Source organism: Pezoporus wallicus, unplaced genomic scaffold, assembly GCF_028554395.1.
Source record: "Pezoporus wallicus isolate ANWC-B61680 ecotype Strahan unplaced genomic scaffold, APGP_CSIRO_Pwel_v1 contig_14543, whole genome shotgun sequence".
Taxonomy (NCBI): Eukaryota; Metazoa; Chordata; class Aves; order Psittaciformes; family Psittacidae; genus Pezoporus; species Pezoporus wallicus.
The window spans coordinates 69,140-83,637 of record NW_026636733.1 but is presented as its reverse complement, the minus strand read 5'-3'; the positions used below and the strand labels follow the sequence as shown (position 1 = coordinate 83,637).

The 14,498-nt window shown below is 59.8% G+C and overlaps 1 protein-coding gene across 1 annotated transcript; it reads left to right on the top strand.

The window, feature by feature from the left end:
* Positions 1-815: 815 nt before the first annotated feature.
* ZBTB17 (zinc finger and BTB domain containing 17) lies at positions 816-13,348 on the top strand. The gene is made up of 15 exons (XM_057401324.1): positions 816-930; positions 2,066-2,164; positions 5,902-6,108; positions 6,258-6,434; positions 7,309-7,452; positions 8,030-8,268; positions 8,346-8,488; positions 9,700-10,000; positions 10,096-10,183; positions 10,635-10,751; positions 10,849-10,969; positions 11,064-11,194; positions 11,936-12,151; positions 12,904-12,993; positions 13,068-13,348. The coding sequence occupies exons 1-15, from the start codon at positions 924-926 to the stop codon at positions 13,346-13,348; spliced, it is 2,361 nt and encodes a 786-aa protein (XP_057257307.1). The 5' UTR covers positions 816-923.
* Positions 13,349-14,498: the final 1,150 nt, after the last annotated feature.

Genomic DNA, 14,498 nt, shown 5'->3' with positions numbered 1-14,498 from the left:
TCCCCTCTGCTCTGCTCCCATCAGACCCCACTTGCAGCCCTGTGTGCGGTGCTGGTGTGCCCAACGTAAGGACACGGAGCTGCTGGAACAAGAGGAGGAGGCCACGAGGATGATCAGGGGCTGGAGCCAGGCTGAGAACATTGGGGCTGTTCAGCCTGGAGAAGAGAAGCTGCGTGGAGACCTCAGAGCAGCTTCCGGTGTCTGAAGGGGGCTGCAAGGATGCTGGGGAGGGGCTCTTCATAGGGACTGTAGGGATAGGACAAGGGGTGATGGGTTCAAACTGAAACAGGGGAAGTTTAGATTGGAGATAAGGCAGAAGCTCTTTCCTGTGAGGGTGCTGAGGCGCTGGCACAGGGTGCCCAGAGAAGCTGTGGCTGCCCCATTGCTGGCAGTGCTCAAGGCCAGGTTGGACACAGGGGCTTGGAGCAAGCTGCTCTATGGAAGGGGTCCCTGCCCGTGGCAGGGGTTGGAGCTGGAGGAGCTTTAAGCTCCCTTCCAACCCGAACCCTGCACGCCGCCTCAGCGGGCTCCTCTCATGGCTGCAGCACTCCCTGTCCCTCAGCAGACACCCGGCCGCCATCACGGCGCTGCCCAAGGCCCCGGCCCGCTGGCAGCCCACGGGGCGGGACAACAGAGCCGAAGCCCTCCGGGACCCGTAACGCGTAGGAGCAGGGCCCTTCGCCCGTCCCGGAGCCGCGCAGCGGGCCCGCACCGGCGCCGTCCCCGCGCTGTCATGGCGGCGCCCGGCTGTAGCAGCGGAGGACGCCATTACCGGCCTCACCGCGCCCTTCTACGCATGCGCAGTGACCGAGCCGCGCCTGCGCCGCCGGTGGGCGGAGGAGGGCGACGCCGCTTCCGCCCGGCGCAAAGATGGCGGCGCCCTTTGTCTGGTCCGTGTCACGGTGAGCGCCGCCGGGCCCGGCATGGCAGGTAGCGGCGGGGGGCGGCGAGGGGGGCCTGTGGGGCGGCTGTGGGGCGGCTGTGGGGCGGCTGTGGGGCATGGAGGGGGGGTTAGGGGGCTTTGAGGGGAAGGGGAGTGCGGCCTGCGCGCTGCTTGGGGGTCCCCCCCCCAGAGGAAGCCGTTCTGGGGGTACCGCGGTGCGGAACCGCTGTTTCCATGAGGGGGCCGGCGTTGGGGCCCCCCTCACCCCTTTAGCACTTAACGGGGGCTGTGGCAGCTCGTCCTCGCCCGGGCTGCACCCCCTATCTCTCCCACCCCCCCAGGCCGTCATTGGGGGGCAGGAGGCGGCTGGGGCTCACCCTCTGTGGGGGACACTTGTGCCCCCAGCGAGCCGTGGGGCGAGGTGAGCAGCAAAGCCTGCGCCCCACACGTGTGGGGCAGCCGCTGTCCCCTCCGGGGCACGGGTAGCGCTGACAGCACCAGAGCCCTGAGCCCTCATGGGGGATGTCAGCAGCCGAAAAGTGCAGGAGCCTTGGAAGCTTCACGCAGCAGCTCAAGGGGAAGAGGGTTTCTCGGCTCCCAGCATCGTTTCTGGCCCGATGGCAGCCGTGCTGGCTGCACCTGCCCTCTGCAGGCATCGCTCGGGTACAGGTGATGTGTTCCACGGGCAAAACACCTTTCCTTAACCCCATTTCTGCATTGGAAGCTTGTGCTGGGTTTCCCGAGCTGGGGCAGCCCTCCTGAGGCAGGTTTTCCATGAGAAAACAAGGATTTAGCCCTAAAACCACCCCGTGCTGCAGAGACGGGCGGTTTCCTCGGCAGCAGCAGCCCTGGCTCCCTGCCTGCTGCAGCACAGGGCTCCGGTTACCTGCAGGCACAGCGGCAGGAGCTGCACCAGCGCATCCGTGGGCCTGAGCGTTGGGTAACCGAGGGCTGTGTGTTCAGTGGGGGGTGCCCGCAGTGTCCCTGCTCATCTCTTCCCTCACGTCCCCTCTCAGTTCCTTCTCACTGTGGGGTTTAGCTGCCTGTCATCACCTGTGACTGTTTCTCTCACTTGCTGGTTTTGCTGCTGACCACAGACAGAGCCCTTCTCTAGTTCAGAACTTATTGATGCATCCGGTCCTAATCAGCCCTTAACCTTTATGTTAACTGAAATCCTTGCAGGACCAGTGACTGGAAATGAGGACAGACTCCCCTTCGCAGAGACTGAAAGGAGTGGGGCTGCTCTGTTCCCCCAGCTGACACGCAGGGAGGGAGATGACGGTAGGCAGAAAGTAACCCCTTTTATGTTCATAGCATGAGCTTGAAGGGCTGGATGGTGACAGCATCAAAAGGCTGTATTTAAACCACTGTTTTTTTCCCGATTTATTGAGGTTTTGGTTTTTTTGATAGAGAGATGCTTGGGTGGCGGGTACCTGGTGAGCTTAATGTCATTATAAGCAAGAGAGCTTAATGGAGCTTGTGTTGAAGCTCCCTGGGAGCACAGTCACTGTATTTCTCTCTGTGAACACATGCAGCAGATGTGGGTGTTCTCATAACCAAGCTTCTCCATGATCAATTGGGTAATGAGGGGCTCAGCAGTGGGGTTGGGAGGGGAAACAGTGCCTGGGTACCTTTGACAAGGTGAAATTGGGGGTGTTTGGGTGGGTCGGTGACATCGGACCGCGGCGCATTGAACACGTGAGCTTGGGGTTTAAAACAGAGCTTTTCATCCTGTTTCTCCCAGGATGGCTGCATAGAGACTGACTTGAGCACTGGGGAAGGGGATTACCCTGAAGGAGAGCCACAGCCATCTCGCCCACAGCCATCTCGCCCACAGCCATCTCGCCCACAGCCATCTCGCCCACAGCCATCTCGCCCACAGCCTCGGTCCTCTGGATATCTCCACTCCTTGCAGCGCAGGGGTGAGTTGAGGCACCAGTGCTGGCTTATTGGGGTTCTGTGACGTGTGTCCTAGGACAGTGCCACTGCCTTAAATAGCCAATAATGTGGCGGACCAGCAAGGCCTGGTTTGGGAATTGCCCTCCCTGGATCCATTCCTGTTTTGGCACATCCTGTTTGGCTGGGGAAGGAGATGGATCTCGACACTGGAAATGGGAACTGACCTTGCCTGAGTAGTGACAAGGAACCAGGGTGGTGTTTTGGGTGTGCTTTAGGGGTTTTGATCCGGATATTTGGGATTTCTAAGGCTTGGACTCAGTGTACAAAGGTGATCTCAGCTGCTGGGGGCCGTGGGGCGCTGCGCTTGTGTTCTTGTGCTCCAAGGAAGCCCTAACGTGGTGTTTACAGAGGGAAGCACAGAAAAGATGGAGTTTTTCCAGAGCCATTGATGTTCTTGGGATTTTGCTTCCTTTGCAAAGGTCGGGTGTGGGGCTGAGGCGAGTCCAAGCAGGGGGCAATCCTCACATGGAGAGTGCCTACAAATTACCAGAAATAACCTTTCAGGGCATTGAACCACCCTGGTTTCTCAGGTCCCATTGCACAGAGCTTTCCCAGCACAGAACGCAGCATTGTTTATCCTGCTGGGAAAATCCCCCCCTGTTTCCCCCAGCTTCCTTTGCAAACCTGACAGGGTTGTACCTGTGTGGGGGTTTAGAGAGATTTTGATCCAAAGGCTGATTTTTCTGGCTCTCAAGGGATGTATTTTGGGACAGGCTGTGGGTGTTTGCTTAAAAAGTACAGCCGTGTTTTGGAGGGCTGGGGGAGAGTAGCAGTGGTGAGTCAGCGAGTGGTATTCCTCATGGATCAGAGTTGGAACCAGCACTGTTGAATGTCTTTGTTGATGACATGGACAGTGGGATCAAAGGGACCCTCAGGTGCTGATGACACCGAGCTGGGTGGTGCAGTCGACACGCTGGAGGGAAGCGATGGGATCCAGAGTGACCTGGGCAGGCTGTGGAGATGGGACCATGTCAGCCTCCTGAGGTTCAACAAGGCCAAGTGCAAGGTCCTGCACATGGGTCAGGGCAATCCCAGGCACAGCTGCAGGTTTGGGGAGATTGGATGGAGCAACCCTGAGGGACCTGGGGGTGTTGGTCAGTGAGAAGCTCCCCATGACCCGGCTTCAGTGAGTGCTTGAGCCCAGAACCCCCCCTGTGCTGGGCTGCACCCCCAGAGCGTGAGCAGCAGCTCAGGGAGGGGATCCTGCCCCTCTGCTGTGCTCTGGGGAGACCCCCCCTGCAGCCCTGATCCAGCTCTGGGGCAGCAGCACAAGAGGGACGTGGAGCTGCTGGAGCGAGGCCAGAGGAGGCCATGGAGATGCTGCGAGGGCTGGAGCAGCTCTGCTCTGGAGCCAGGCTGAGAGAGCTGGGCTGGGGCAGCCTGGAGAAGAGAAGGCTCCTGAAGGGGAGACCTGAGAGCAGCTCCAGTGCCTGAAGGGGCTGCAGGAAAGCTGGAGAGGGGCTTGGGACAAGGGATGTAGGGACAGGCCAAGGGGAATGGCTTTAACCTGCCAGAGGGGAGACTGAGATGAGCTCTTAGGCAGAAGCTCTTCCCTGTGAGGGTGCTGAGGCGCTGGCACAGGGTGCCCAGAGAAGCTGTGGCTGCCCCATCCCTGGCAGTGTTCAAGGCCAGGTTGGACACAGGGGCTTGGAGCAAGCTGCTCTAGTGGAAGGTGTCCCTGCCTGTGGCAGGGGTTGGAGCTGGAGGAGCTTTAAGGTCCCTTCAACCCAAACCAGGCTGGGATTCTGTGATGAATTACAAAGACAACCAGCACCTTTAGGGAGTGAATCTCTCTGTGCGTGATCTGATGACATTGGAGGTGTCCGGGCTCCTCACTCCTGCTGGGAATGATGTTGGAAGCTGACTGATCCTTGGCCAGAAGATCTTTCACCAAGTGTGTTGCTAGCACTCCCAGCAGACAGGAGGAGGCTCCCTCTGCCCATGGTGCTCGCCCGCTGTGCACTTGTGCGCACTCACATGGATCCAGAAGGGCTGTGCTCGCTGCTGCTGGGAATTAACCTGGTTTTATGGATCCAAACCTGTTGCCTTTCCCTGACCCGAGACTCCCTGAGCTGCTTTAAAGAGCTGGTAAAGTGGAACAGCAACTGCTGTGTGCTGGAAACTTTCCGAGAGACACCGAGCATGGACTTAGCATCGAATCCAGGCACGTTTCTCTGACCACAGCCTTGTTTCTTCCAGCATCCAGAGCTCTGGGGACTTCCTGCCCTGGCAAGTTGAGCAGTAACAAGTCCCCATTTGCTTTCTCCTCCCTCCTTGCTCATTGCTTGCTCAGCAAGTGATGAAATGATCCCTTCAGCCCGCGCATGAATCAGTTCTGGGGAAACAAAGCCAGGCGAAAGCTCTTCATTCTCTACCCTCAGGAGAAAACCCAACACGTGGCAGCGCATCAAGCTCATGGTGCCCCTCAAGCTTTGCCGACGAGGACCTGCTTGAAAAATGGCCTTCTGTGGTTTTCCTGGGAGTTTGCAGCATTGCTGAGGCAAAGCCGTGCTTCAAGCAGGGAGAGCTCCCTTTAAACACGCAGTGCAAGGTGAAAATCCCTCAGTATCACGACAGAAGCACCTAAAATGAGCCGGAACTTAAAGCTTTGGATAACTCTTTCCATGCTGTGCCCTCGGAGGGAGCAGTGGCACCCTCTGCTCACCAAAGGGATGATAGCAACAGGGAGGCAACAGGGTTCCTGCTCATAGCATGGACCTCTTGAGGTGTAATCAACGTGGTTTAAATGCTGTTTGAAGACAAAAAATGCATTGACTGTTGAATGGCGTCTCTCTCCAGCCCTGTGCTGGTGTTGTGGCTGTTCCAGGAGAGGTTTTGGGTTGTGTTTGGTGCTGGAAGCAGGTGGCTGTAGCAAGAAGCTCTGTTTTTTAGCTAGCAGTGAGGTCAGGTTGTGGTTGATCTGTGGCTTTGAGATCTGGTCCTTCACTGACCTTCACACTCCTTTTGCTTCATGGCCCTTTCTGATGTGGTATCAGCGTTTCAGAACCCACCTTCACCCCCTTTTCCTGGCACTTATGGGTTCTTTTTCCTCCCCACAGCCATGGATTTCCCCCAGCACAGCAGCCAAGTCCTGGAGCAGCTGAACCAGCAGCGGCAGCTGGGCTTGCTCTGCGACTGCACCTTCGTGGTGGACGGCATCAACTTCAAGGCCCACAAAGCCGTGCTGGCGGCCTGCAGTGAGTACTTCAGGATGCTCTTCGTCGACCAGAAGGACGTGGTGCACCTGGACATCAGCAACGCAGCAGGTAGGGGGGGGTTATCCCACGTCCCTCCAAGCTGCTGGAGCACAGTGGTTTGGTGCCCAGGGCCTGCTGCTTCACACGCTTTGGGCTTTTCAGCCCTGCGGGGCTGCGTGCTCAGAGGGTGTTTTCTGGTTGCGTCGCCTCCCTTGCAGGCCTGGGCCAGGTTTTGGAGTTCATGTACACAGCTAAGCTGAGCCTGAACCCTGACAACGTGGAAGATGTGTTGGCTGTGGCGGGTTTCCTCCAGATGCAGGAGATTGTCAGCGCGTGCAATGCTCTCAAGTCCCTCGCTGTGCCAGCAGAGAGCCCACAGCCCCCTGCCGAGCTCAGTACGTACCCTCCTGCTTCCCAAGAGTCTGAACCATAGAAAGGTTTGGCGTTGGAAGGGACCTTAAAGTTCCTCCAGCTCCAACCCCTGCCATGGACAGGGACCCCTTCCACTAGAGCAGCTTGCTCCAAGCCCCTGTGTCCAACCTGGCCTTGAACACTGCCAGCAATGGGGCAGCCACAGCTTCTCTGGGCACCCTGTGCCAGCGCCTCAGCACCCTCACAGGGAAGAGCTTCTGCCTTACCTCCAACCTGAACCTCCCCTGTTCCAGTTTGAACCCATCACCCCTTGTCCTATCTCTACAGTCCCTGATGAAGAGTCCCTCTGCAGCATCCTTGCAGCCCCCTTCAGACACTGGAAGCTGCTCTGAGGTCTCCACGCAGCTTCTCTTCTCCAGACTGAACAGCCCCAATGTTCTCAGCCTGTCTCCATACAGGAGCTGCTCCAGCCCCTGAGCATCCTCATGGCCTCCTCAGGACTTGCTCCATCAGCTCCGTGTCCTTATGCTGAGGACACCAGCACTGCACACAGTGCTGCAAGTGGGGTCTTATGCGGTCAGAGTCAAGGGGCAGGTTCCCCTCTCTGAGCTGCTGCTTATGCTCTGGGGGTGCAGCCCAGCACAGGGGGGGCGGGGGGGTTCTGGGCTGTGAGCACAGCCCAGGAATGGTTCCACAACACAGCCACACTCTCTGGCCACCTTCCAAACCCACATCCTGGGTCCATCTGGTGCACAGGGACATCCAGGTCTCCTCATGCAGCACCAGCAGTTGAAGAAACAGTTCCTTCAATCCTCATGGGATCCTCAATCCTTCTAGCCGGTGGGGTGTCCCTGCTTGGGCAGCAGACGCTGGATCTCTTTGCCTCTTCCCTCACAGCAGCTGATAAAGTGACCATCGAGGACAAGCCACCAGCAGCAGAAGCAGGGGGTGACCCTGACAAACCCAAGCTGGCTCCTCCTGACCTGGAGGGGAAGGAAGAGACTCCCAAGGCACAGGCGGAGCAGCTGGGTGCCCAGGAAGGTGAGCACCAAGGGCTGGCACCCCAAATCCTGCATCACCCCCCCCCCCAGCACACCCTGTCCTGCTGCCAGGCTCCGCTGCATGGAGGCAGCGTGCTCCTGGTGGTGCCTGAGGTGCTCTCTTGCTTACAGGGGCAGATGCTGCCGCACCAGAGGGTCCCAGTACTGCAGGTCCTGGCTGCCCGCAGAGCGGGGTCAGCAGCAGCAGCAGCAGCAGCCCCGCAGCGCAGGGCAGCATCTCTCAGGGCACTGGAGCAGGAGGTGTGTTGAGGAGCGAGGGGGTAGTGGGGACTTCGCTGCAGAGCTGCAATGAGCCTGGGCAGGGCTTGGACCCTGTTTTCTGTGCAGTGATGCTGTTTGGGTGAGGTGTGCTGGGCCAGCGCTGCCTCCCGGGTGTCACAGCAGCCTGTGGGAGCAGTTTTCGTGGGGCAGGGCTGGGAAAGGTTGGGGAATGCTCCTGTGTCTGTGCAGGGCTGATAACCTGCAAACCCAAACTGGCTCCAGGCAGGGCTCTCAGCACCAGGCCCTTGGGTTCTGCTGCTCTCAGTCTTTACCATCCCCATCTTCTAACTTCATAGAGGTGGAGGTGGAAGGGAAGGAGGAAGAGGGGGAAACGACAGCAGAGGAGGAAGAGGAGGCCAAAATTCCTGAGGAAGAGCAGCCCCGGTTGGAAAACGGGGACAACGCTGAGGATAATGAATCTGGGAGCACTGATTCCGGGCAGGAAAACTCGGGAGAATCCCGACTGCTGCGTTCAGGCACTTACAGCGACAGGACCGAGTCCAAAGCCTACGGCTCGGTGACGCACAAGTGTGAGGTGAGGCTGGTCCCAGCGCCGACGGTGGCTCTGGTCCCTCGGGAACACCGGGTGCCACTGTCCCTGTGTGTCCCCAGGACTGCGGGAAGGAGTTCACCCACACTGGGAATTTCAAGCGGCACATCCGCATCCACACGGGCGAGAAGCCCTTCTCCTGCAGGGAGTGTAACAAAGCCTTCTCCGACCCGGCTGCGTGCAAAGCCCACGAGAAGACTCACAGGTACCAGAGCTGCCACCGGGATGGGAAGAGCTTGGAGAGGCTGTGGTGGTTGGGTGAGGGCGGGAGGAAGAGGTTGGTGTTGGTCCAGCCGCCACCGAGGGCTCAGCGCTGCAGGGATGGAGGCTCTGAGTTGCTCATTGGGATGGGACCGGCCATGGGAAGGGCTGGAAAGTGGGGGTTTGCCCCAGAAGGTCAAATCCCAATGAAATCTATTGGGGTGGCCAGGAGGAAATATCTGTTTGTGCTGTCCTCCCTTGGTGGGTTGCTTTGGGACATGCTGTGGGGTCTGGAGGGGTCTGGCTCAGGGTGAGGGAGCTCAGATGGGGAGGGGTGGAGCTTGGTTGAGGGATGCCGGAGCTCAGATGGGGAGAGCCGTGGAACTTGGATGGGGGAGCACTGAACTGCAGATCAGGATGATGGAGCTTTGATGGGGGTGATGGAGCTTGGAGTAGTGAGCTCAGGTTGGAGGTGGTGGAGCTCAGATTGGAGGCGGTGGAGCTGAGATTGGAGGTGGTGGGGCTCAGATTGGAGGCGGTGGAGCTGAGATTGGAGGTGGTGGGGCTCAGGTTGGAGGCGGTGGAGCTCAGGTTGGAGGCGGTGGAGCTCAGGTTGGAGGTGGTGGAGCTGAGGTTGGAGGCGGTGGAGCTGAGGTTGGAGGCGGTGGAGCTGAGGTTGGAGGCGGTGGAGCTGAGGTTGGAGGTGGTGGGGCTCAGGTTGGAGGTGGTGGAGCTCAGGTTGGAGGTGGTGGAGCTCAGGTTGGAGGTGGTGGAGCTCAGATTGGAGGCGGTGGAGCTGAGGTTGGAGGTGGTGGAGCTGAGGTTGGAGGCGGTGGAGCTGAGGTTGGAGGCGGTGGAGCTGAGGTTGGAGGCGGTGGAGCTGAGGTTGGAGGCGGTGGAGCTGAGGTTGGAGGCGGTGGAGCTCAGGTTGGAGGCGGTGGAGCTCAGGTTGGAGGCGGTGGAGCTGAGGTTGGAGGTGGTGGAGCTCAGGTTGGAGGCGGTGGAGCTGAGGTTGGAGGCGGTGGAGCTCAGATTGGAGGCGGTGGAGCTCAGATTGGAGGCGGTGGAGCTGAGGTTGGAGGTGGTGGAGCTGAGGTTGGGGATGCTGGGACTCGCCTGGGGAGCACTGGAGCTCAGGTTGGAGTGGGTGAGCTCGCACTGGGGTCTCTGGAGCTCCGCACCCCAGTTCTTCCCCCTCGCCGTGCCCCCCCCCAGCCCGCTGAAGCCGTACGGCTGCGAGGAGTGCGGGAAGAGCTACCGGCTCATCAGCCTCCTCAACCTGCACAAGAAGCGGCACACGGGGGAGGCCAAGTACCGCTGCGATGACTGCGGCAAGCTCTTCACCACCTCGGGCAACCTGAAGCGGCACCAGCTGGTGCACAGCGGGGAGAAGCCCTACCAGTGCGACTACTGCGGGCGCTCCTTCTCCGACCCCACCTCCAAGATGCGGCACCTCGAGACCCACGACACCAACAAGGAGCACAAGTGTCCCCACTGCGACAAGAAGTTCAACCAGGTGAGCTGGGCTCCCGTCTGGATCCCTCTGGAAGAGGATGGGATGATGTTTGGGGGGGGGCGGGATGTCTCTGCATCGCTCGGTGTTGTCCCCAGGTAGGGAATTTGAAGGCTCACTTGAAGATTCACATCGCGGATGGGCCCCTCAAGTGCCGGGAGTGCGGCAAGCAGTTCACCACATCAGGTAGTGTGGGGCTGAGTGACGGAGGTTGGGTTGGGTTGGGTCCGGAGGGAGGATTTCAGCCTGAGTTTAAGCCTCTTACTGTGGTGCATTCATATTTCTCCCTCTACCGGGCATCTCCCGTGGGATTGCACCCCAGGAATGCTCCTAGAAGGAGCCGTTGATCCAGCTTTTGGGGATGGGGAAGTCTCCTCCCATCTTCCCAAACAGCTGCGGAGCTGGAGGGGTCCGAATGAGCCCAACAGCATCTCTCTGTCCCCTCCAAACCCAACCCTTGTTCTGCCTATCCCCACCACCACGTTACCCCCACCCTTGGCTGTGTGCGAGGTGCCCCTCGATCCCTCTGTAAACAGCCACAGGCATTCCCAAGGGAGCTTCCAGGGTGCTGGGAAGGAGGGATTGGGGGGTGCTGGTGTCCCTGTGCCCCACAGCTGAGCCCTGTCTGCTCCCACAGGGAACCTCAAGCGGCACCTGCGGATCCACAGCGGGGAGAAGCCCTATGTCTGCGTCCATTGCCAGCGCCAGTTCGCCGACCCCGGGGCGCTGCAGCGGCACGTCCGCATCCACACGGGTAAGGGAGCCAGCTCTGTGCTTCCCCACTGGATCTGGAGGGGGAATCTCGGAGTCGTTGACCCCCCCCCCCGCACCTTTCCTATGGTATTCCACAGGGGAGAAGCCGTGCCAGTGCTTGATCTGCGGGAAAGCCTTCACCCAGGCCAGCTCCCTCATCGCCCACGTGCGGCAGCACACTGGGGAGAAGCCCTACGTGTGCGAGCGCTGCGGGAAGAGGTGAGGCTCCACGATGGGAATACGGGGTGGAGGTGCCAGTGTGGCACCCCTGGGGACAGGGACTGTGGTGACAGCAGTGTTCCCCCCCACCCAGGTTCGTGCAGTCCAGCCAACTGGCCAACCACATCCGCCACCATGACAACATCCGGCCCCACAAGTGCACTGTCTGCAACAAAGCCTTTGTCAACGTGGGCGACCTCTCCAAGCACATCATTATCCACACCGGTGCGTGCACGAGGCTCCAACCCCTCCGTCCTTAACCACCCCCCCATCTTTAACTGAACACAGCCTGGCTTCATTGTGTGCTTGAGCCCAGAGTCCCCCCATGTGCTGGGCTGCACCCCCAGAGCGTGAGCAGCAGCTCAGGGAGGGGATCCTGCCCCTCTGCTGTGCTCTGGGGAGAACCCCCCTGCAGCCCTGATCCAGCTCTGGGGCAGCAGCACAAGAGGGACCTGGAGCTGCTGGAGCGAGGCCAGAGGAGGCCATGGAGATGCTGCGAGGGCTGGAGCAGCTCTGCTCTGGAGCCAGGCTGAGAGAGCTGGGCTGGGGCAGCCTGGAGAAGAGAAGGCTCCTGAAGGGGAGACCTGAGAGCAGCTCCAGTGCCTGAAGGGGCTGCAGGAAACCTGGAGAGGGGCTTGGGACAAGGGATGTAGGGACAGGCCAAGGGGAATGGCTTTAACCTGCCCGAGGGGAGGCTGAGATGAGCTCCTAGGCAGAAGCTCTTCCCTGTGAGGGTGCTGAGGCGCTGGCACAGGGTGCCCAGAGAAGCTGTGGCTGCCCCATCCCTGGCAGTGTTCAAGGCCAGGTTGGACACAGGGGCTTGGAGCAAGCTGCTCTAGTGGAAGGGGTCCCTGCCCGTGGCAGGGGTTGGAGCTGGAGGAGCTTTAAGGTCCCTTCAGCCCAAACCATTCCATGGTTCTATGATTGTAACCACCCCCCTGAACCCCTCCTCTTCCCCCCTCCCAGGGGAGAAGCCGTTCCTGTGTGATAAATGTGGTCGGGGTTTCAACCGTGTGGACAACCTGCGCTCCCATGTGAAGACCGTGCACCAGGGCAAGGCTGGGATCAAAATCCTGGAGCCGGAGGAAGGCGACGAGGTCAACATCGTCACGGTGGCCTCCGATGACATGGTGACATTGGCCACTGAGGCACTGGCTGCCACCGCCGTCACCCAGCTCACGGGTGAGCCTGGGGCCTTCCTGGAAGGGAAACTTCCATAGGGTGCAGCTTGGGGGTCCTGGAGCCATCCCAGAAGTGAGGTTTATCCATAGGGTGCAGCTCAGTGGTCCCAGGAGCCATTCTGAAAGGGAAACATCCATAGGGTGCAGTCTGTGGACGTAGGAGCTGTCCCAGAAGCAAGGTTTATCCATGGCAAGAGCCATTCTGGAAGGGAAGCTTATTCATAGGGTGCAGTTTGGGGGGTCTTAGACCCATTCCAGAAAGGAAACTTATCCGTAGGGTACAGCTTGGGGGTCCTGGAGCCATCCCAAGAGCAAGATTTATCCATAGGGTGTAGTTTGGGCATCCCACGAGCCATTCTGGAAAGGAAACTTATCCATAGGGTGCAGTCTGGGGATCCAGGAGCCATTCCAAAAGTTAGGTTTATCCACAGGGTCCAGTGTTGGGGTTCCAGGAAGCATTCCAGAAGGGAAAATTAGCTACAGGGTGAAGTCTGAGAGTCTTGGAACCATCTGGAAGGGAAACTTATCCATAGGCTGCAGCCTGGGGCTTTTCCATTCCAAAAGCGAGGTGTATCCATGATGTGCAGCCTGAGGGTCTTGGAGCCATCCTAAAGGATGTTGGAGGCTCATCCATGGGATGCAGCACCCATTGCTGTGCCCTTGAGGCTGGACCCCCCTGAACCCCACAATGGGCACATCCTGCATCCCGCTCCGGCCAGGATCCCCCTGATCCCTTTTCCCCCTGTCCCGCAGTGGTGCCGGTGGCGGCCGCCGTGACCGCGGATGAGACCGAAGCACTTAAAGCCGAGATCACCAAAGCAGTGAAGCAAGTGCAGGAGGCGGGTGAGCAGCAATGGGGACATGGGGGGGGGGGGGCTCATCCCATCCCATCCATCCCAACCCCTTTTCCCTTGCAGATCCCAACACCCAGATCCTTTACGCCTGCGATTCCTGCGGGGAGAAGTTCCTGGACGCCAGCAGCCTGGCGCAGCACGTCCGCATCCACACGGCCCAGGCGCTCGTCATGTTCCAGGCGGACACGGACTTTTACCAGCAGTACGGCCCCGCCGGCGCCTGGCACACGGAGCAGGTCATTCCCACCGGAGAGCTGCTCTTCCGCACCCGGGATGCTGCCTCCGACCCCCCCCCGGCCCCACAACCGGCGGCTGGAGAGGGGCAGCCCCCCCCTAACGAGTGACCCCTCACCACCACCACCACCCCCCCACCTCCCCCCCCCTTGGCCTTTATTTAAGAGACAGTGCTGGGAATGGGTGTAAAAAGCGGATTTGGGGAAGGAGATGGAATAAATGGCAATATTTTCTAAGGGGTGGTGCTTGGAGCAGGGGATGGTGCTGGAAAGTTGCCCTCCCCCCCCCGGGTGATGCTGGGGGGGGGAAGAGGTGGGGGCACGGAGCTGCAGCCTAATGGGGGCTCCTCAAATCCTCATTGAATCATTGCCAGGGGTGGGACCTGTTGGAAATGGGGACAATGAAGATGGAAAAGGGTCATTCAGGGTTTGCATCAGGATGGGGGGGGGGAGGTTGAGGGGTGGCCCCATATCCAGGCTCTTCCCAGGGGCACAGACCCCATACCAGGGGTCCTGGGGACCCTGGAGTCAGGATCAGGCCCAAGTTCCCCCCCCCAGGATGCAGGATGGACACACAGACACCCATATGGCTGCTGTGGGCACTGTCAGACCCTCCACATTCCCTGTGTCCATGTCTGCGTCTGGAGCTGGGATCAGGCCTGAGTCCCCCTCAACCACCTTCAAGGCCTCCAGGGGTGGAGATGGAGACTGGGATGGACACACGGACAACTGGAAACAGGGATGGCTGCAGAGCCTGATGGACACACAGACAGGGCATGGACAGATGGACACAGGGGTATGGAAACTGCTGGGGTTCGAGTGGGGCCTTTGGGGCAGGACCTGGTGTCTGGGGGGCTTATGCTGGGAGGAAGGAGGTGTCCGTGTGTCTGTCTGTGCCCCGTCCTTGTGTCCATCTGCACCTCCAACCATCCCTGCATCCACCCACACCAGTGTCCCTGTGTCCACAGCACAGCCCATCCCCTGCTCCCCCCCCCATGGCAATAGGGCCACATGGACAGAGGGACACCAGGGCAGGGTCTGTGCCCCTGGACACACGGACAGTCACAGCCACACATGGACAAGTGCCCATCCAGGCAGGTGGATGGACACAGGGACTGTTCCAAGGCCAGAAGGATGTGCAGACAGAGCCACAGCCAGCTGGACACACGGACAGTTGCCTGTCCTGGACACGTGGATGAGTGGATGGACAGACGGACACAGAGGTCTGTGCCACGGTCAACTAGAACCACGGGTGGCTGCA

Bases quoted from the DNA above. Each gene is read 5' to 3' on its own strand.
- ZBTB17 (XM_057401324.1), top strand. The intron at 6,109-6,257 runs GTAGGGGGGGGT...CCTCCCTTGCAG, and splicing joins GGACATCAGCAACGCAGCAG to GCCTGGGCCAGGTTTTGGAG. The intron at 8,269-8,345 runs GTGAGGCTGGTC...GTGTGTCCCCAG, and splicing joins CGGTGACGCACAAGTGTGAG to GACTGCGGGAAGGAGTTCAC.